General features: G+C 34.1%; 2 protein-coding genes and 1 long non-coding RNA gene across 7 annotated transcripts in view; 2 read left to right on the forward strand and 1 right to left on the reverse strand.

Moving 5' to 3' along the window:
- Nucleotides 1-8,229, forward strand: part of LOC121388242 (MORN repeat-containing protein 1-like) — a 37,399-nt gene extending 29,170 nt beyond the window's left edge. For 2 of the 4 annotated variants that reach the window (XR_005959958.1, XR_005959959.1), the window contains 2 exons: nt 2,147-2,272; nt 6,328-8,229. Coding sequence is in view for 2 of the 4 variants with exons in the window: in XM_041519510.1 (XP_041375444.1) it covers nt 2,147-2,222 (76 nt within the window). In the remaining 2 variants the exon portion in view is untranslated. Of the gene's footprint in view, nt 1-2,146; nt 3,622-6,327 lie in introns of those variants that run through there. The other 2 variants (XM_041519511.1, XM_041519510.1) reach the window with 2 other exon arrangements.
- A 4,532-nt stretch (nt 8,230-12,761) lies between these two features.
- On the forward strand, nt 12,762-14,585 carry LOC121388141. The gene is made up of 2 exons (XR_005959938.1): nt 12,762-13,718; nt 13,758-14,585. It is a non-coding gene; the product is annotated as an uncharacterized LOC121388141 (long non-coding RNA).
- Nucleotides 14,586-15,062: 477 nt separating this feature from the next.
- Nucleotides 15,063-24,121, reverse strand: part of LOC121388140 (Wilms tumor protein 1-interacting protein homolog) — an 84,684-nt gene continuing 75,625 nt past the window's right edge. Inside the window, exons 8-9 of one of the 2 annotated variants that reach the window (XM_041519375.1) lie at nt 23,871-23,890; nt 17,864-18,015 (exon numbers count right to left, since the gene is read on the reverse strand). In XM_041519375.1, coding sequence (XP_041375309.1) covers nt 17,997-18,015; nt 23,871-23,890 — 39 coding nt within the window. In that variant the 3' untranslated portion in view covers nt 17,864-17,996. Of the gene's footprint in view, nt 18,016-23,870; nt 23,891-24,121 lie in introns of both variants that reach the window. The other variant, XM_041519374.1, reaches the window with a different exon arrangement.

The following is a 24,121-nucleotide window of genomic DNA, read 5'->3' on the forward strand; positions in this document are numbered from 1 at the left end:
AGTTCTCAAAAATATTGCATGACACGTGTTTTGATATATTCCTACAATTCTTTTTATTATGCTAACAACAATTGTTCTGTATTCTGTGCACGTTTTCCTCCCCTCTCCTACACACACAATCCACAGTTAACTTCCCATCTGGTTGTGGTATCCTGGGGTGTGGTGATTTTAATAAACACTTTGGTGCATGCATGTATCTCTTTAGAAATGTATCTGTAACCTTTGACCGTATGCTGTGATAGTATTGTTTTGCCAGACTAACATCCTGCATGGTAAATGGTGATGTATTAACAATGTTCAGTGGAAGGTACATCGTCCCATTCCATATTAATAGAATCTATAATCACTGTGATGTATTAACAATGTTCAGTGGAAGGTACATCGTCCCATTCAGTATTAATAGAATCTATAATCATTATGAGGTATCTAGATAAAGCAATTCCAACCCATGGCAAAATATTTATTTTTGTGACAGCTTACCAAGGCCTTTACAAAAACACTTTTTTCAATAGAACTGCATTTATTCTGCATCACTTATTGTGGAACAAAGACAGAAAAAACTAATTATGGTTGCTTTAATAGGTAGACAAGTACAGGCAATACATGTGCAAAACTATTTTCATATGCAATGTTGTGATGTTGCAATAAACACCAAGTTATGGTTTTTGTTTCAAACTCATTTTATTCCATCCCCCCCCCCCCCCCAATTTGAACAAAATCCTATTTCACTTACATTTGTCCACATGCGAAATACCCACTGCGTTATTTATCTCTCTTAGTACATTATCCGTATGTTCCTTCAATATGTTAATAACAAGATGCATGTGAATATCAAAATCTGTATTGTTAATTTTAACGGTTTTTTTAACCTTCTACTCAGAAAGGACTATGTACCTTTAACACAAACAACATTGAGATTACATCTAGTATATAGGCCAGTCTTTAACCAAAATAATTTTCTGTTGTAATCTGACCAGCTCTTATAAAATCACACAGACTCACATTTGTTCTCACACAAAATGTTTTCTTCTTTTTTTTCATAAAAATCTGTTTTTCTTCAATATATACATTAAATAAAAACAGGGCTGTATTTACTTGTAGCATAAAAAAAAAATCTACTAGAGCAGATTAATTAATCATTGGCTACTGGATGTCAGCTATTTGGTAATTCTTACATATTTATCATATAGTCTTAGAGGAAACCCACTGCAGTTTTCCTTGAGCAGCAGAAGATCTTTTATATGCATTTTCCCACAAGCAGCACAGCACAAACCATGTCCCTTGATAATACCAGTCCTGGGGCATGGTTGAGATGGGGAAGGACCCCAATTAGAAAATGGGTCCACCAACGTTATTTGACCCTACAAACCAAGCACTTCAAGTGAGTACTCGGTCGGTGTGGGATCGATCCCCATCGGTGGACCCATTGGGCTATTTCTCATTCCAGCCAGTGCACCACAACTGGTATATCAAAGGCTGTGGTATGTACTACCCTGTCTGTTGGATGGTGCATATAAAAGATCCCTTGCTGCTAATCGGAAAGAGTAGCCCATGATGTGGTGACAGCGGGTTTCCTCTCAATATCTGTGTGGTCCTTAACCATATGTCTGATGCCATATAACTGTAAATAAAATGTGTTGAGTGTGTTGTTAAATAAACATTTCTTTCTTTCTTTTTTTCAAGTGAGTACACTACCAACTAAGCTAAATCACGCCCACGGTCACATTAATACCGGGTCTTCTCCGACTAGACAATAAGACACTTTTTAACTTAAAATGGAACCTTTTTAAATACTGTTTGACCCCCACCCCACCCATTGTTATGTATAGCTCTCAAATTGGAGAAAAAAATGAGTAAAAACAAAAGTATGAAATAAAACATTAACTGTCCAGTTAACCTACTACCAAAAATGTGAATTAGTTTACAGCAGAACAATTGTTTTTGTTTAATGATGGCCATAACCATTATTTATAGGATAACTGGACACAGTCAAACCTGCTTAAGTTGACACCTATTCAAAGCAACAACCTGTGTTTAGAGACCACTCTTTGTTGCTCTCTTATAAGTTGGTGCTTAGCACAGGTTTTGCTGTAGAATGCCAGATGTATGTGTTATTACTGGCTTGTTTTATGGAAATATCTTTCAGTCTTTCAGAAGAAAGTTTAAGTAATCCTGGAAGTGAACCAGAATGTAATAACACTGATATCGAACAGGAGGTTTGAAAACAGTCATATTTGTTTACCTTTTTGTCTGCTATGCTGTTATGAGAAATGTAAGTAATACAGATGTTTTGCAGAAATGATGTAGCTTATGAATAAATGAATGGATGGATGGTTGGATGAATGAGTGGATGAATAAATGGATGAATCAACTGATGAATGAATGAAAAAATGGAACAAATGAATTAAGGATTTACGGATGGATGGATGAATTAAGTTATTTAATAAAGGATGGATGAATTAATTTATTTAATAAAGGATGGATGAATGATTGATTGAATGAAGTATGAATGGATGGAAGGATAGATGGAAGGATGGATGATTGGGAGTTTGGGTGGATTTTTAGATGGATGGATGGATGGATGGATGGATGGATGGATGGATAAATGAGTGGATATAGGTGGGTGAGTGGTTGAGTTGGGATGTTTATAGACACCTCAGTACAAACAAAGACAAGAGCTGTGATAGTCCGCCCCGTAATTTTATAAAAAAAAATTTTTGTAAATAATTTCAGTTTGGTTTGACATAAAAATAATAGTAAAAGTGTTTTGGAAATAACAAAATACTATATTTGTGTGCAATTTACAAATCAATCTGCTCAGAAATAAATAATTTGTAGTAAATTTCATATTATGGAAAAAGGCGTTCCCTTTGGGATGGACTATAAGTGCCAAACTATGGTATAAGACATAATGCATGAAATACCAGCATCAGTGTTCACTCCAACAGAGCAGTTTTAAAAAAAACATAACACTGTGAGATATACACAGTATTACACAAATCTACTTGTGCATCAGGGGTTGAATTCTTTTTGTTTTTTGTTGGTGGGTTTTTTTTGGTGGGTTTTGGCACAAAGGCAAGTAGGAGGGACACCAAAGTAAACGTATCCTAGGCAACTAACTTTCTATCAAGTTTTCTCTGACAAAAATGATTTCATCGTGGTGCCTTGGGCTCTAGCCTATGCAATTTGTTGGATACAGATGGCAAACTAGGTAGAACTGCGCAGCATTTTTGTTGTGGTCATTGCTGTGGTAAGATTTGAACCCGTGTGCGTGTGTGTGTGCATGTGTAATGTGTGTGTGTGTAATGTGTGTGTGTGTGTGTGTAATGTACGTGTGTGTGTAATGTGCATGTGTGTGTGTAATGTGTGTGTGCGTGCATGTATTTGTGTGTGTGTATACATGCATGCCTGCGTGCATGTGTGTGTGGTGTATGTTACAGTGATGCATAACATACATCAACAAAAGTTGGTTATATTACTGTCTTTACTATTAAGAATGGTAGTCTAAATTTTATAATTATGCTTTATTAAATTATTTGTATATTGATTTTGCTATGATAGAAAAATCATTGACATGACAATGTTTTAATCCATGCAGAAATAAAAGCTGATTTGAAATTGCATCATGTTGGTTGTGTCAGCTATATCTCTTTGGGAAATCATGATCATTTATTCATTTAGTTTTGTGCTTATATCCATTTGAGGTCCAAGCATTGACACACACTTCAGCTGTCTGTTCAAATACTTTAACCTTTTTTGTCTATAAGTAAGAAAATTGGTCATGTTTTGGGGTTTTTTTCAACATTGTCATCATCAGCACCATCACTAGTATCATTACCATATTTTAATCATGAAAATTATAAACTCTGTCATTATAATCATCATCATCATCACCATTATAATAACAGTACCGGTAATTATTATCTTGTGGTTGTCATATCATCATCACCATCATCATCATTATCATCATAATCATGATCATCATTACCATATCTTCATAAAAATCATCATCATCATCATCACCATCACAGTCAATATAGATGTCTCTTGGATGTCTGTGATAGTCAGGTTTGACTACTAAAATATAGATGTCTCTTGGATGTCTGTGATAGTCAGGTTTGACTACTAAAATATAGATGTCTCTTGGATGTCTGTGATAGTCAGGTTTGACTACTAAAATATAGATGTCTCTTGGATGTCTGTGATAGTCAGGTTTGACTACTAAAATATAGATGTCTCTTGGATGTCTGTGATAGTCAGGTTTGACTACTAAAATATAGATGTCTCTTGGATGTCTGTGATAGTCAGGTTTGACTACTAAAATATAGATGTCTCTTGGATGTCTGTGATAGTCAGGTTTGACTACTCAAATATAGATGTCTCTTGGATGTCTGTGATAGTCAGGTTTGACTACTCAAATATAGATGTCTCTTGGATGTCTGTGATAGTCAGGTTTGACTACTCAAATATAGATGTCTCTTGGATGTCTGTGATAGTCAGGTTTGACTACTCAAATATAGATGTCCCTTGGATGTCTGTGATAGTCAGGTTTGACTACTCAAATATAGATGTCCCTTGGATGTCTGTCATAGTCAGGTTTGACTACTCAAATATAGATGTCCCTTGGATGTCTGTCATAGTCAGGTTTGACTACTCAAATATAGATGTCCCTTGGATGTCTGTGATAGTCTGGTTTGACTACTAAAATATAGATGTCCCTTGGATGTCTGTCATAGACCGGTTTGACTACTAGACGTGGATACATGTTATAGACTGGTTTGACTACTAAACTGTGGTGTGTGGTGCATGCGTTAAACAGCACGGTTTGTCTTGGTTCTGGGTCTTCACTACTAACACGGAATTCAGAAGAGTTTTGCATGTGGTGATTGGCAGCGTTTGGTAATGTATGCAACAGTAATTATTTTGTAATATGTAGATTTAGATATTAGAAATTTTGCAGTGATATTTAGACTGATAAGTGACTTGAATCTGAAGTACTTTTTTTTTTTTTTTTTTTTTTTTAAATTTCGTTTTTATAAAAAAAAAATTGAAATATGTGAAATATATAAAATTCTGAGTATTTAATTAAAATATTGTCTGGCCAACGATTTAGAAAGCGAAGTTTGTTTTATTTAACGATGCCACTAGAGCACATGATTTTTTATCTTATCTTCGGCTATTGGATGTCAAACATATGGTCATTCTGACACTGTTTTTTAGAGGAAACCTGCTGTTGCCACGTAGGCTACTCTTTTATGACAGGCAGCAAGGGATCTTTTATTTGCACTTCCCACAGGCAGGATAGCACAAACCATGGCCTTTGTTGAACCAGTTATGGATCACTGGTCGGTGCCAGTGGTTTACACCCACCCATTGAGCCTTGTGGAGCACTCACTCAGGGTTTGGAGTCGGTATCTGGATTAAAAATCCCATGCCTCGACTGGGATCCGAACCCAGTACCTACCAGCCTAACCACGACGCTACCGAGGCCGGATGTCGAAATTTGAACATAACATTTAGACAGAAAAGTGACTGGAAGAAGTAGTTTTGTTTTTTTAATTTAAAAAAAGAAAGAAATTCATTGTTACAGATCAAGAAGTTAAATCTGTTTATCTATAAAACCAACCTATTTAATTAAGATAATTTACTAACTACATTCAGCAGGTAAATGGATGGGTTTCTGTAATGATGATAATGAAGATGATGATGATGTAGTTTTATTTTTGTACTCTCACACAATTAAAATTCAAGTAAAATGTTGTGGGCACTCAGATGAGCAGTCAGTGGGATATTATGAGAGGAATCCACATTTTGATCATCACATAGGCTACACTTGCCAACTAGCAAAGTGCCTTTATGTCTGTATATGGATGGACCTTGATACATTTATGTGGAATGCAGATACAGTACGCAGATTATGAAACGTTCCCAGATAATTGTCTATCAAAGTTCTCAACCAATCCCCATGTCGCTTTCCTTTGGTCAGACATTGGTATGATGAAAACCAGTTTCAGCACTAAATTGTTGCCATAGTAACCAAATGTAATGCCACTTAACATTAGCTGAGTGAGAATTTTGTTTTAATGTGGTGTAGCCATATTGTTATAAAATACAACCAATATGTATAATATTAATAATGAAAAATCTATATTTTTGGATTAATATTGATGGTTCAAAAATGTATTTATTTTATTTTTATGCATAGAATACCTCAGGTTTTGTTGTCAATGAAATTTAATGTGAAGTGCCATTTACATTGTATTATAGTGAGGGCAAGGTTTTTCCATTCTACTTCTACATGTGTGGTATATTGTTTTTATTTCACAGGTGGGATACCTCAAGTTTCATAATGCAAGCATCGAGACGTCTTTCTTCCGGATCCGATGGGTGAATTTCTACCTCTACATCTCACAAAACTGATCTCACAAAGTACATCTCACACAGTACATCTCACATACTGTACTGCACATCTGTTTGAAAATAACATGGAATATGTGAAGGCTTCAATTTCAAGACTTCATTTTGGATGAGTTATCTTTCCTTGCCATAATGTGGCCATAAATTGCTGTGAATGGTCTGCCGTGAAATCTGCGTTTTAGCAGTCACTTGTATGAGTAACAAAGAAACATGGTTACTAGATATAAGTTAACTGTAGGTGTGATTATTATGAGGGATATCTGTTAGATACGGGTTAATTATACATAAAGGAATCACAAGAATATCTGCCAGATATACATGTAGGGTAATTGTAAGTATATAATTATAGGATATTAAACGAGCTTCCACTTCGTATTATGTTTATGTCCTGAGTGAAATAATTTACAACTGTCACAAGCTTTAGTGAGTGACAATGAAAATTGTTTCATGAAGGACATAAACATGATATGAAATGATAATGAGTTTAATATCCTATTTATTACCCATAATCGATCTTAATTTAGATCACTCAACTTGTTTCTGTACGGTTATAGTGTGCCAATTGATGACGTAGTCATGTGATGTTGAAGTGTTACGTCCCACTTCGCATTCTAGTGAGACATATCACTAATATATACCAAGATATTTTTAACCATATGGGTAATAATATGGGATATCTGCTAGATATGGGTTAATTGTAGTGAAATAATATGAAACAGGGTTTCCAGAAACCTATATGTTCACTTACTTTTCCAAATTTAATATCCGTTTGTTATAGCCTGTTCCAGTACATTATGTAATTGTTTAATTAATTCTACACAGAACCCCATGCCTATCACCCTAGGATCTCTGTGCCTTTAATGCTTGGGATTCCATTAATCCAGGGGTCAATTTTCAATTTTGAGGTCACCTCAAGTGCTGACATTTAATGAAAAAAATTAGAGCACCAAGGCAAACATTTCCTTCAAAAGAGAGGCGTTCTTGAGGCATGTATCACTTTGATACATACCAAGATATTTTAAAGTATATGGGTAATATTGAGAGTTTTTACATATTCTTTTTCTACTGGGTCTTACCAAGGTGGCGTGAATAAATTACTTGTAAGAAGCACACCAGTGTGATTTTGGGGCAGGATTTAGCTCAGTTGGTTGAGTGCTCGCAAGAGGTTAGCAAGTTTATTATGAATACTGTTAACACTAGAAATGGGAATGCGAGTTAATATTTAAAAAAAATGTCGGGTCATATTTTTAATAATTTATACAAAAACAAATATGTTGCATGTTTGAAATCTATTTTACAAAATATGTCTGTTGTATGTTTGGAGTTTATTTACAAAATATGTCTGATGTACATTTTTAATTACTATACAAAATATGTTGATTACGTGTTTGGAATATTTTCTATTGTACATTGGGGATTATTTACAAAATAAGTTTATGCTACATATTTGAAATATTATACAAAAAGTTTTTTATTGTACCGGGTATATTTAGAAATATTTACAAAACATCGTATTGTGCTACTAATAAAAAGGTGTGTTTCAAAATACACTAACAAAAGCTCAACAATGAATTTGTTAAAAAAATATTTGTGGTATTTTAACAATCCTCTTGGAATTTTTCAAACATCTGTAATCAGGATAGACTTGTTACAATTCATCTGTCATAATTTCCTTTCATAACTGTTCATTGTGATTTAGGTTTTCTGTAAGGAGTCATACATGTAGTTAATGGCCATTAATTATTTGAAGTGATCTGTGATATATTGCCATGTTATTTATTACTTGTTATATATTAAAAGTAATGCCACATATACATGTATAGTGTTGTTATATTAGTTCGTGTCCACCAACTTTGTGGACATACTGCAAACTGTTTTAGAATTTCGGGAATTTTTAGGGATGGGACACAGCCCAGTGGTAAAGCATTTCACTGATGCACAGTTGGTCTAAGATCGATCCCTGTCAGTTGGCCCATTTGACTATTTCTCGTTCCATCCACTGCACCATGATTGGTATATATCAAAGGCCATGGTATGTGCTATCCTATTTGTAATAGTGCATATAAAAGATCCCTTGCTACTAATGGAAAAAAGGTAGCTGGTTTCCTCTCTTAAGACTATATTACAAAATGTTTGATATCCAATAGCTGATGATTAATAAATCAACGTGCTCTGAACCAAGCACTCAACCCATTTTAATGTGGGGGATATATATAAACCTCTGTATTGGATACGGTTTGGTGGTATCCTTGGTCATATGATATGGCATTGTCAATCCATCTGTAAACATTTCATTTCCCAAGCATACATGTATCTTTCTTATCAATTTACCTTGCATGAAAGTACAACTTGGGATGGTGGTGTGTTGCTTACTGTAACTAGGTCACAGCAACCTACTTTTGAAGAGCATATTATGTACCTCACTGGTATTGTAGCAGATTTTAGGGGCAGAATGTACATAGACCATGATGGACTGGGCTTTTTCTCCCAATCTCAGTACATCAGTCTTTGGTATGTACTGTTCGGTCTATGGAAGTGCATAAAAAGATCCTTTGCATTTTGTCCCAGTATAACTGATCTAGCTCCAATGGTAGAATGCCCATTAAGATGCTTGGTAAGGTTGTGTTATGTGCTGTCTTGTCTGTGGGTAACTGAATATTTTGATGCTAATGGAAAAAATTAGGCATTCCTTGCAACTTTAGCCACATATGCATTGGCTCCAAAGCTATGGCATGGAAATCGGATAAATTGCCATTTGCCGAAAGAGTAATTCTTTGTCTATAAACAAGGACAACAATCACTTCACTACATTACTGACAAACTTTGGTATGCAACTTTTAATTATGAAGCTGCAGTGTTCCTTTAACAGGTGCAGTTGGTAAATTTTACTCAAAATGATTGTTATGGCCATAGGTACCCCCAAACAGAAACCCCTAATACAAATATTATAGTTACTAGAACATATCTGACGTTATTGTTTGGAGATACCTATGGTTATGGCCACAAATCGTGACTTCCTGTGATAAGATCGTCATTAGCATGCCATGTAATCTATGACTCTGCCTTTAAATTAGGGGGGTTGGGTAGCTTGGTAGTAGAGCACTTGTTTGAAGTGCATTGGGTCATAGGATCAACTGCTCTCCATGGATTCAACTTCCCCACTCTCAACCAATGCCCTATAGCGAGCACATCAGTTTATGGTATGTACTGTCCTGTCTGTGCAAATGTGCATATTAAAAATCTCTTGCTTATTGTGAACAAAGAGTAGATTATATAGCAGCAGTGGATTTCCTGTCTTGTTCTATTATATATAGACACAGCATCAAAACCGCCATAAGTTGGACACCGATAGCTGCAGTTTAAAACATCCCGTGGGGACTTTAAAGATTCCTGTCCCATCAAAGGTGGGACGTAACCCAGTGGTAAAGCATTCGCTTGATGCACGTTCGATCTGGGATCAATCCCCGTTGGTGGGCCCATTAAGCTATTTCTCGCTCCAGCCAGTGCACCAACTGGTCTATCAAAGGCTGTGGTATGTGTTATCCTGTCTGTGGGATGGTGCATATAAAAGATCCCTTGCTGCTAATCAAAAAGAGTAGCCCATGAAGTGGCAATAGCAGGTTTCCTCTCTCAATATCTGTATGGTCCTTAACCATATGTCATATAACCGCAAATAAAATGTGTCAAGTGTGTCGTTAAATAAAAATTTCCTTCTTCTTCTTCCTTTCCCATCCTTGCCTTTAAGATATGTAAGAAAGAAAGAAACAACACAACACCTCTGTTCAACAAGTCATCTTTACCACAAGAATGTGTAGACAACCAGGGATAAGACACACCTCTAACCTTTTCTTGCAAACTTAAATAGAACAAAATAAATCACATTATTTGCATTCTACATGTCATAAATCAAAAATATCTACAAAAAAAAGGCAACCGTTTTATACAGACAGTATGATAAATGCATATTACAGCAGATGCACTGTGGAAGCAAGCTTAATTATGATCCACACAAACACAGGTGTTGGCAGGGTACAGCACTGGTAAAAAAAAAAAGTCGTTCAGTGTTGGGTCCTACACCAGTCTGTCACAAGCAAATATGTTTTAAAAGACTGAGTACTTGGGGGGGGGGGGGACCACATTGTTATGAAAATACTGTCAAGTTTTAAGTTTTTGGTTTTGTTTTGTTTTACTGTTCAAGGAGAATATCTTAATAGTGAAAAATCTTAATTAATATACTCTTAAACATATATATTTATCTTATTCAAGTACAGTGCCATGTTAAGTACTAGTTTATATACCAGTCTTCAACATATTATGCAGTGGTTAAATTGCTTCTGGCTTGTCCTACATTTTGAAAAACGTATGGCCAAATTTAGCAACGGTAATTTCCCTAATCAGCCGTGTATATTTACTAATTTCCGATAAATGTACCTAAAAGCCATATCATATTAAATCTGCATTTAAGACTAATGCATATTTACTCTAAATGAGGGGAGTGAGATTTAGTTCAGTCAGCAAAATTGCTCACCCGAGGGTCGTAGGATCGAATCACCGCGAAGGATCTTTTGGGAAATGTTTGACATCCAAAAGCTGATGATTGTTTAATCAATGTTCTCTGTCCGTGTTATTAAACACAAGCATTAAACACTAATCTAACTGCATCACAATTCGTAAATTCAACCCCAAGTTTTTCCTCTTCTCTCGTGCGATTATTTCGAATCGTGCCAATCCTTCTGTTTTTGGTGTAAGAATTGAAATGACAGAATAATTAATTTTGATTTTAATATTATTTTGATACCAATATTAAATTAAAGTTCACATATGCTATCCTGGACACAGCTCTGCGAACTGGGCCGTCTGTCCAACAGATAGACTTGTCTGTCAAAGAGATAGGCATGTCTGTCCAAGAGATAGGCATGTCTGTCCAAGAGATAGGCATGTCTATGGTGATCATTAGTGAGAGAGAAATCAGTTTAGTGGTCTTATACCTCCTAATTCAGCGGTTCTCTCACCGTGGGAAAGAGCAGGTATTGGGATATGAACCCAGTACCTACCCCGATTGATTTATCATAGCACCATTGATGCTGGTGCTTTTATTTTGATTAATCATTAAAATTTTAATTTTTGCTTTTTGTTTTTAGGTGGGGGGTTTTAGGGGGGTGGGGGGTGGTGGTATTTATCAAGTATTCCCAGAATTACGTCACTCTGAATGCCTGATGAGGATCTAGCACTGATTATATAAACTATGTACAGCACACATAAGGAAACCAAAACAAAACAAGATATAATACAGAAGGGCCATTTCTGTCTCCTTTTCAACCCATCCAGAACACTGTTTACTGCAAATAATTTAAAATGTAAAGACCAAAAGCTGTATATGTATTATCATACAGCATTGGTCGTCAAAGCGGTTTAAGGATCCGCAGGGCCTGTAGCACAAATAACAGCGGGGGGCCCCTTCCCAGGATATATATTTTGCAACCCCCTCGGGGAGAAGGAAAAAATGTCCTGGGGAAAATAAATGTACACATCACTGCAGGGTCCCCTGAAGTGTGGGGCTGTAGCACGTGCTACATGTGCTATTAGGATAAACTGGTTTTTGCTGGTCATAGGAATAATTACTATATTACAGAAGTTTCAATCATGGTTTTATTAAAAAAAAATATTAGCAATAAGCAGAGTTCCAAACAGAACGAAAAGGAGACGTGTATGAGACGTCCCAGAAACAAATACATTTTATTATTATGCTCTATACACTAGTAAGTGCATGGTCTTTAGAATTTTAGACTTTTTTTATTATCCATCTCAAATATATAGGAAATAACTGGTTATGGTCTTAAAGGGACAGACCCTAGTTTTTAAACACTACAGCATATTTTTCACTATTAGAAATCAAACATTATTTATATTTATTTAGATTATCCATTTCCGTACAACCGAAGTGCTTCTGGTCATCATGTTGTTTCTAATACCACAAAATGCATTTTCATATTGTTAAAAATGCAGGTGCGTCTGACAAATAGTGGTTATTGATTTGAGTTCTTGTCTATATTTTAAGGATAAAGAAAGAAATGTTTTATTTAATGATGCACTCAACACATTTTATTTACGGTTATATGGCATCAGACATATGGTTAAGGACCACAAAGATTTTGAGAGGAAACCCACTGTCGCCACTACATGGGCTACTCTTCCCATTAGCAGCAAGGGATCTTTTATTTGTGCTTCCCACAGGCAGGATAGCACAAACCATGGCCTTTGTTGAACCAGTTATGGATCACTGGTTGGTGCAAGTGGTTTACACCTACTCATTGAGCCTTGCAGAGCACTCACTCAGGGTTTGGAGTCGATATCTGGATTTAAAGGATATTTCCTGGTTTTAACATCACAGACTCTGCTTTCACTCTGTTGTAACTTTATTCAAATGTGTTAGATTTGTAGATTAACTAAACTTAGTGTCCATTTTTACAAGTTAAGACCAGAGTCTTCACCTTTAAGATATCAGCTTTATTCTGCGAAGGTAAGAATGGCAAATGCTACCAGGTCTGAAGGAAATTAATATTTGAAACAAGGAAGTTTTAGCTGAAAGTAACCGAAGAACAGCCATCTTTATCTTTAATTTGTTATGGTAACCATATGTGTGCCGTGACAAAATGGTGATACAAACATGTCTAATTATCACACAGTACAAATCTTACAGATCTTGTGTAAAAAAAACATTAAAGACAACAACAACAACAAAAATATGCAGATACAATTTCTGCAACACAAAATGAGACTTGGAAATTAATAAAGGCACTTTTTTCTAGACAGCAAAACATGAGGCTGTTTGCACACAAAAAAAAAATATATTACAGACATTTAAAAAAAAGTCTGTACAAAGATAAATATTAGTTTTGATGACATTTGACAATAAATGTGTTAATTATTGACACTACAGTCCCACATGTGTACACTTTGTAAAGTTCACTCCATACATTGCACAACCATGCGGAAAAATTAAAATGGAAATACATGTATATATATTTTTGAATTGTTACTGCAGTTTTAGATTATGTTTATAAGTTAATCAGTTTGTTACTCTCGGTAAGAATAAGAAAGCTACCCTTACAATAATTGTTTCTTTTTTCTTTTCTTTCATTTTAAAATCTAATCACACCCCAAAATCAAATATGCAATAAATATAAAAATAATGTGACTACCGATATACAATTTTGATTACTGGCAATTATTTCTGTCTCTTTGCAAATAAACGGCGGCTTACCGGCTTATTTTCTGTATTTTAACACCTATTTCACTAGGTTTACTTATTTTCTGTATTTTAACACCCATTTCACTAGGTTTACTTATTTTCTGTATTTTAACACCCATTTCACTAGGTTTACTTATTTTCTGTATTTTAACACCTACTTCACTAGGTTTACCTTGAAAGTCACTTACTATGGGTTTTCACAATTAAAACTCTTCACATACATGGTATATCTTTTTAATCCTTAAAACATGCTAATTTTGATTTGTTAAATTTCAGAAATTAAACGCCTAAAAGAACTCAATAAGATCAAATGAAACAGAGATGGCAAAACACAAACAGGAGTTGGGTGTGATAGTGGTGAGCTTTGTTTACTATTAGTAATTCAGTCCACCCAATTCTGGTCCGTCCTGCCTGCCTGCCCCCCCCCCCCCCCCCCCCCCCCCATCTTGATATATTTCTGACATTTCCGAAAAAACAAGTATGGGTGGATTTTCGATGGTTTAAGCCTAAATTACACTACACGACATGATGCAATTGCCAGCTGAGTCAAGTTGCATTACATACACCACATTGTAACCTAGATTTCAGGATATATATCACTTACAGCAACCTTTAACTCTCATCCTCGTAACTAAACCACAAGACCTATCAACCTGTCAAAATGATTGAAGAGTTTTAAAAAAAAAACTGAACCCCTCTCTCAACAAATATGCGTACAATATTCAGCAAGCAGTTAAAATAAAAAATGTATATAGCTAAATTTTAAGGCACAAAAATAAGTTCATATAAGCTGACAATATTTATATATATATAAAAAATAATTTAAATTAATCGACATGACTGAATACAATATATATATATATATACACCATATTATAAAGTAGATTAAATTAAACTTCAAGTATTAAAAAAAAAATGAGTACCAGCCTCAAAGGTCCAATTGTGTTTTAAATATATTTATAAAATTGTTTAGTATTATTCTAACATTTAACACTAGTAGTTCAGCCAGCGGACAGAGTAACAAGTGACAAATGCCCCAAACCCCAGGCAACATTTATTATTATTTAATAAAACAAAATTATTATAACACTATGTAACTGTAGTGTAAGAAAAGTTGTAAACCAAACTATACATTTCTAAATTTACTTTATTGTATTAAGAGTAACAAGTGACAAATGCCCCAAACCCCAGGCAAGATTTATTAGTATTTAATAAAACAAAATTATTATAAAATTATGTAACTGTAGTGTAAGAAAAGCTGTAAACCAAACTATAAATTTCTAAATTGAATTTATTGTATGAATTGCCCAAATATATTTAACAGAAGATATTATTTAAGGAAAAAAAGGGGGCAACATATAACTACATGTAACATACAACTACATGTAGTTAGCCCATATGATAAATGAACCATAATACCCCCCCCCCCCCCCCCCCCCCCAATGATGACAAGTGCAGTTAATCAAAATGGTGCACATAATACTAAATATACATGTTTTTAAATTACAAATTCTAAGGCAGTCGGGCACGGATTCAGGGTTTTTTAAACATACAGTAGGGCCAGTAACAGTAGTATAATTTAGTTTGGCTTTAAACAAGACTGAAAAATAGGGGAGGTGGCGAGAACAGGCCCTCACCTAAATATTCACCCGACGGTGACTTCTGCAGCTAATAGAACAAACTTGTTGTTAGGAATAATACAATAATGACCTGGCATACAGAAAGCTGAAGCTAGAGAGAAACATTTAATTATGCACTTCATGTGAAACATTTAACAGCATCTAAAACTAACTATGGCAATATCAATTTTTTTTTTTTTTCTTTTTTTTTTCCAAGTTTTGTTGTACTCAGACCCATTATTTTAAGAACAGGTCGATCCACAGACATGATCCCCCGCCCCCAAAATCTACTTTTTAATTATATTAAAATAAAATAATAATTTAAAAAATCCAGGTATTTAAAGCGGGTCATAATACAAATTGAACTCCCACCCCAATTAACTGAAGGTCATTGTTATGAGTTTGTTGGATTACAGCAAATAACATCTTGATGGTTTAACTGGCTAAGAAAATTGAATCTAGGAAAAAAGGTCAAAGGTGAAAAAAAGTCAAGGAAAAAATAACAAGACAAAAAAGTCACAACTTTTAAAATATACATGTATTAGGCAAGCAAACAAATGAAACAAAGATCGAACACATTTTGTCACCGAGAGTTTTTGTTACTAGTCTTTGTTTACAATGTTGGTGGTATAAGCAGATGTTCCACCACCCACCACAGTCCATGTACAAATAGCCACATTCTATGCTCTACATTTTCTTATATAAAAGTTGTGACTTTTTTCCTGCAATTTTCTTTTTCTTGTACTAAATTGACTTTTTATCCAATTACCAAAAAATTATGTCTTACATGTGAATACAGTGTATTTGAACAGAATTACTGGGGTGGACATGGGTGTTAATATTAAAATAAATAAAAACAGTTAATGTTTCATGACTACATTAGCTTTCTCAACAATGTGCAAATACTACAGGCTCTATGAAAGTAAATCGTCTGATACAAATATTCGATGTCTTGAAAAGTCTATTTTTTCCCCTAAAATCTATATCGTTATTCCTCTATATTTTAATGACCATGGAAATAAGTTAAACATTTTCACCTAGCTTTTACATACAGTATGTTAAAAAACTTTTTAAAAAGAAGAATCAAACTAATGGTGATACTGGTGCCTTCAAACCACACGATAAACCCAATCACTTTAAATTAATTGGTTGTATATTTTCGTAAATAAATACACAGCCTGTTACACATTAAAATAAAGTTAATTGGAAATATAACCAGGCAATATATTCACAAGAGACATTAAAGCAAACCAGTATACCTTTCTATTGATATATGGATAAGAATTACTAATGATGTTGTTGTTTTTTGAATTGATAAGAAAACCCCACAAAACCTTTTTTTCTTTTCTTTTTTTTAACCAATCTAAAGAATATGCAATAGAAACTATAAATACACAATAGGCAGTAAAATTCAAATTAATGATTCTCTTTGACTTCCAATTATTTTTTTTTAAATGAGGACCCCCACACCTCCCACCCCCCCCAAACTGAAAAATCAGACAGAAAATATCCTTCTTATATTCAAACATTTCATACAAATGAAGTTGGTAGAGTGACATGGTGTCACAAAACAATAAATATGTTAGTTAAAAATGAGAAATAAACCTTTAGCATGTGACAAAATTATGAAGTACCATGTACATAGTTTAAAAAAAAAAAAAAATGAAATGTGATGAAATATGAGACAGTTCAGATCATGACACTTAAAAAAAACACATGTGACAAATAAACAAAGACACACAAATATTAAATGAAAGCACTTGATCACAGAACAGTTACATCACTGAACAAAAGGTGAAAATCTTGTAAGACAAAAAGAGAAAAAAAGAAAGAAAAGCTAATCATGTGTATTTTGATTTTTAAACCAAAAGCAATTTGATCTTTTACAACTTGTTATTTCAACCAGTATCTGTTATGAAAATTCTGATTATGAGCCAATGAAAAAGTGTTTAGTACCACAAAATTGGCAAAAGAAAGGGAAATAATAATTTTAAAAATCCATTGTCTAAAGTATATATATATATATCTATTAAAAAGCCTTACAAGTTAAGACATTGGAGTACTGTATTAATACAAACATTAGTATTCTGTGTCAGCATGTTGAATTAAAAGGTTGTTTACTCTTTTTTCTTAAAGGAAAAAAAAAGTTTTTCTTGTTCTAAGTATCAAATTTAAAAATTGCAACATGTAGCTTTTTATGAAATTTTTTGATTTTGTATTTTGCACTCTCTTTTATTCCCCACAAGAATATCACAACTTCATTAAATTTTAACAAAATTTTGCTCAGTGCTCATAACAAAACTACAAATCAGTAATAGTATAACTAGATGCGCCCAACATCGACCCTTTATCCAGTTTCGAAACTGGGCCATTCATCTGGCTGAAGTTGAAAGCAGGTCCTCCATTTTGGATCTTCCCGCTCAACTGATTTCCTCCTCCCGTCTGAGATCCGTTTCCAGTGTGACTGTACTGTGGTGTCATCATGGGTGGGAAGGCCCCCGTGTGTATGGACACAGCAGCGTAACTCGACGGAGCAGCAGACATCACCGACGTGCTCCCGTGGTGGTCATTCTTTTTCTGGATGTTAAACGTGTGAGGGTCGATGTAGAACTGCTCATCAGGGTACTGCACGTTCAGCCGTGCGATGTGACATCCGCGACATAGCAGGTGATCATCCAGTGGATAGCAGCGCTTGTCTGGCTCGTCCGTTAGCTGAATTCCACAGTCCTGAAGGGAAAAAATAAATAAAGATTATTATACGAGCTTGTGTCGTACTGATTTTACGAAACGAGTGTCATGATTTTTATATTGCCCGAGCGAGAGCGAGTGTAATACATGAATCCTGACACAAGTTTCGTTAAACCAGTACAACTCACGCGCTAGTGTAATAATTCCTTTATTATCCATGTTATTATTGTTGTTTTCTTTATGAATAACAAAACCCAACTCAAAATGTTTCAGCCACAACTAGAAGGAGACGACGAAATGACGTCATATGTCAAATGCATAGTCTGAGTTAGGACTGGAGAAGCAATGTCATGTTATGAGGTTGCTTCCCAAAATTACGTCATTACACTTGTTATTACACGTGTGCTTTGTACGATTATTATTAACTCGGTTATGTTGAACCATATGGATAATAAAAAAATAATATAGTTGCTTTTTTTTTTAAACGCTTATGACACAGGAATAATGAATAAGAGCTAAATAATGCAACATTTCCACTTAATTGAAGAATTAAGTAGAGTTTTAGCAGTAATTGGACAAAATATGTTTTTACAAACTATTATGTGGTCAGTGAAGAAATGACTGCATCATATTCAATGGTTTATATTTTTTAACATATTTGGGATATCAAGCGTCCAAAATTTTTTATTATGTTTTTATTGTATACCACTTTAAAAAAAAAGAAAAAAAGTAAAGACTTAACAGTAGCTGTGCAAATGATGTTTTTACCGACTACTACAATATGTATATGTTTACAAAGCATTTCTGTGATAACAAATGACAAGCAACTTTTATTATTTTATTCTACATCGTACTTAAGATCTGCCATGAAAGCTTATAATATTATGCAAGTAAAGCTTTAAATCTGGGCTTGTTTAAAAGTTACAGATCACTTTTCACTCCGTCTTAGTATTAGGATCTAGATCCTAACCTATTCCCAGTGATATATTAAAAGTTCTTTAAGAATGTCCAGATAAACAAAAGTGATATTCCATCAGTGATGTAGTTAAGTAGTTAGTTTACCATAATACTTTATTTGTACAAAACAAATTGACTTACAGGCAAAGATATATGGTATTAAAATGAACAAGTTACGTTTGTAAACAACTGCTATGATGTTCAGATAGCTTCTCTTCTTTTTTTTGTAGTTTTTTAAAATATATATTCAGCAATCTACCGGGTATATAACTGAAAACAATAACAGTCTTCAAGACATATATCATAAGCATTATTATTTAATGAAATTCACAACTTTTCTTTACCGTATAAAATCTGAGTGACATTATTATGTGTCATCATCCTGCTCATCAGGTGTAACCTGATAAGGTTGTAATAGTTATTTAAAATGTCAAACATGGAAAAAAACAGTAAATATCATCAGCCTCATATCATAATTGCTCAACTAATTTTTTTTAGAGCTTTTGAGACCAACAGAAAAAAACCTTATTTTAAAACAAACAAAAATGAAATCTTTAAAAATTATTTTAACAAGAATAAGAACAAATGTTATTCTTGTTTTTGTTAAAATAACCTTTAAAGAATTCATTTCTATTTGTATCAAAATCCGTTTTTTTTTCCTGTTGGTTTCAAACGTTCTAAAATTGAGTTGGGCAATCGTGCTAAGAATCTGACACTGTGATAGTATAAGTAGTGGAAAAAACATTACACTACCTTCTACATTTAATTTCTCTAACAGGATACATGGCAAGGAACTACAATTAAACTGTAACCGATTCATAGAGCGAATAGATTTTTGGAAGGTTGTACACTAAGCAACGGAACTACATTTAACGGTTTGTATAGTGAATAAACTTTGGGCAGGATGACACCGAGCAACAGGGTTATAAAAAGAAACCAGCAAGGTGAAGGGGATAGAAAGGAAATGAAATCTTGACCACACCATTAAAGTTAATATGCTTACCCGTAAATACATGTACACCTTAATTTTAAAAAGACTTCAGCAGAGTGAAAGGGGATAAAGATGGAATGAAGTCTTAGCCACACTATTGACGTTTATATGCTCACATTAAATACACCTTGAATTTTCTGTTTTTAATTGTGGGCCACAAAAATATTATTTGAACATTGTAATAAATATTTGTCTTACAAACCAGATGTTTATGACAGTTGTATTGACACATATTTCAATAAACTAGGTCTTTGTAAACACTTTGTACAAAGACACCTATAGAAGAGCACTTCATTTGTGTTTGTTTGGTTAGCTTTGTTTAATTCTTATAGTACTGGTATTAACTTGTACATTTAAAAAAAACTTAAAGCAAAACAAAATAAAAAACACAAACAAATATCTGAAACATTGTTAACAACAGATCTTAAATTATTGGGGGTTTTAAGAACAGTCACACACACAAATGCAATCACAGGCTTGTTAATTTTAAATGAAAGAAACAGAAAGATTTGTTAGAAAGATGCAGACAAAAATATCCCAAGTCAACTCAACATGTAAATCTGCTTTTGTGAGTACATTGTGAGTTAAAGCTAGACATTTCTGCCATGAAGTAGTTTTAATTTTTTAAGTTCGGTTTGCCAAATTAGAATATGAAAAAACAAGAAAGAGTAAACAATTAAATGACTTTGAAGTCTAATGAAGTGTATGTACCCCTTCCACTGTACTGTTCCAGGGGCCTAATTCACAAAGGTCTCTTAGGCTCTGCTAGACAACAAAGAATCCTCTTTGTAAGTGTTTTAGTATTGCACTGCGAGATCGTAAAGTTGCGAGAGTTTAGTGAATTAGGCCCTAGCACAAGTTCTCATAAAGGCACTTTTCAGAAATTCATTAAAAAAATTATTTTAATTGAGTGGGGGGGGGGGGGGGGGAAGAAAGAGAGAGAGAGAGAGAGAGAGAGAGAGAGAGAGAGAGAGAGAGAGAGAGAGAGAGAGGAGGGTATAAAACAAAATCCAAAAACTGAATCAATTTCCTTAGGATCAAATTTCTGCTGATTCTCTATGCTTATTACTGTATGAAGACAATCACATTTTGCCTCTGTCATGTTTAGAAGATTACTATGCACATTTGTAAGACTTGAGCATATTCTTCAGCGACTGCTATGTACTATGGTAGCAAGAAATATTTGTACAGATACGTGCATACACAATTAATATGTAATACCCATTTGTGGCTGGTAAAACTATTTAATAACAATATACAATACTTTAACAAAACAAATACATTTATGTGATTTTCAAAACGCCCACATTTTGATGATGATTTTTCAGAATAGTCTTTACTTAAGCAATACACCTGCATTAGTTTTATTACGACCGGCCTTGGTGGCGTCGTGGTTAGGCATCGGTCTACAGGTAGGTACTGGGTTCTGATCCCAGTCGAGGCATGGAATTTTTAATCCAGATACTGACTCCAAACCCCGAGCGAGTGCTCTGCAAGGCTCAATGGGTAGGTGTAAACCACTTTTAGTTTTATTACTGAAATAAAGAGTCCAACCAGATGAAGAAGTTGGATTGAAACACAATAGTTTTCAAAACCTCTCACTTTTAGTACCTCTAGGCCTAAAAAACCTAACCTAATCCCTTGTGGCAAAACGTGGAGATAAACAAGCATATAAAGTTTTTGGAGACACTGAATAAACATGATTGTTCATAGATGGGTGAACAGGGCTTGAAATACTGCCATCCCGACCGGTTTTTGCCAGTCAACATCACCAGGGACGGGATATATTTTTGACTTCCCACCCCAACAATTATTTTACATTTATACTTTATGATCATGCTTGGTCTGGCAGGTTTTCATTTGGTCCGGTACAATTTGTAGCTTACCGAACCAAATGTCCAACAGGAATTTCAGCCAATTTCGACCCCTGAGTGTAATACCATGAGTCTTTTTTTTTTTAGGACTAATATTCGTTTATATGATTTCACCATGTCTATAAAACTTCACCATTTGATTACAATGTGACTAGAGTACAATTTCACATTTCAGTGTTGCTAATATATTTTAAGTGCTTGTGTTTTAAAAAAACCCTTCCTAAGTGCTTAAACAGAAGTACAAAAGTAGTTAAATATATTTTTAACTACATACTATTTACATATACACGATAACAGCCATACTGGAATAACAGTCCACTCCACCCGTGTGTTAAAACTAGCAAGACCTCGTACAAACTATGACAGGCAAACCATTTGTTTTTCACCAGCAGTGTACATGTATATATGTCCTAGACCAGGCGGAATTGGTCATGCACCAAAGTCCAAAGAAACAGGCATTCAGCTGAGTTAGAAATATGTCTAGAATCTTTCAAATTTTATACATTTACAGTTTTTTTCATACTGGTAAATAAAAAGATATTCTGTTCATTTTTTTATATATATATTTATAGCTGTGTTTTATTTTTATTTTAAACAAATTAATTTCTTTTTAGATCTGTATAAATGTTTTCACACACATTTACATTTAATTTTTTTTTTTTACTATTTTTAACTTTTGAATGAACTGATAAACAAAAGAGAAAAAAAGAAAAAAAGCAAGAAAAAAAAGCACATTTAAATCCAAATTAATATATTTGTATGTAATTTCTAATAAATTTGAACTTTTAATTTAAATTCATTACACTTTTGTGGATACTATATTCCCTCTTAAAAATATTCTTATTTCCATATAAAATCAAACTTTTGTCTTTACATAAAAAACATACATTGTATTAGCACTATGATACATCTGTCATATTAACAGAAAACACGTAACCAGACTATCAACCACAAATGGAGACAAATTTAAACATTTGTGTGTTGCTGTAATAACAGCTTCAGAAATAAAACTCAATGAGTCAGTGCTTTAAGTTTTCATAACAGAGTTGGAATGTGAGGAGATGAGAACTGGAGAGAACTAAAAACTAAGAGGAATCTATTAAGTCCAGCACTGAAACAAAGTAGGTCATCGTACTGTAGAACAATCAGCATCAGACAACATCACCACTGATAAATAATTATAATTATTAACCTTTGTACATAATCATACACACTGACGTAGTTAACGACTATTATTTCATGCATACAGTGATTTAGCTTAATGATATAGCAATTATTCTATTTTATGAGATCATGAGAAGAATTCCACTAAATATTTTAAACTATAAAAACATGACATCAACTTCACTCAAAAAGTCAAAAATTTAAAGTAGCAGGTTAAACTGGGGTGGGGGAAATATTGAATTAATCCCCCAATGTTTAAACTGTAATATGGATCAATAATGGTCTAAAATATAATGTCATGGGAAACAACTGCCGTTTGTTGTTTTAAAGTGTAAAATCATGGGTTCAATCCTTCAATGACGTAAACATTTTGAGAAGCAATGGGACCAATCTCCTCAAAAGCCTAATATGTGAAAAGTAATTTTATAGTGTATGACATATGCACTGAAACCACTCTATAATAGACACCCATGGGACCCAGTAAAAAGTAAGGTTTTAAAGGGGTATCCAGTTTAGAGAGGTTTTGTTCTGTACTGTTTTGATATGTAATAAAGGACCAAACCAACCGCGCATCAAGTAAGCCCTTAACCACTGGGTTACATGGTTGACAGAGGGTCCAGTTTTTAAATTTTAGGTCTCAATAATTTCCTGACAATCAAGTAACATGTACACCTAAAATATACCCCCCCCCCCCAAAACCCCAAATATGAACCCCACTAAAATTCCATAAATATGTATGATGTTGTATAATGCTGATCAGAGAGAACAGTAAAGGTAAAGAGTAAGCGTTATTATATTACATGGCACTGTATATCTCCCCAACTTACGAGACACTAAACAAATAAAACAAAACAAAAAACATGCTGGTGGCATTCGGGAAGTCAAACTGAAATATAATATGTTCTTACGTCCATTGCTTTCCAGTAATCTGTGAAAGCGGTAAGCAAACAGAAACGAACATTTACTATCACGTCTTATTTACAATACACATCATCAAGCAGTGCAGGAAAATATCTGTCATTTATTATTATTCCATTTGGAAAATGTGGTTAATAATGTGCAACTGGCAATATCAAAGTTCAAGTTTATTTAGTGTTTAAGCTGCACACAAGAATACTGTTAGCAATTTGGTGATTTTGTTTCAGAAAGTGTAGCCAAA

Source organism: Gigantopelta aegis, chromosome 14, assembly GCF_016097555.1.
Source record: "Gigantopelta aegis isolate Gae_Host chromosome 14, Gae_host_genome, whole genome shotgun sequence".
Taxonomy (NCBI): Eukaryota; Metazoa; Mollusca; class Gastropoda; order Neomphalida; family Peltospiridae; genus Gigantopelta; species Gigantopelta aegis.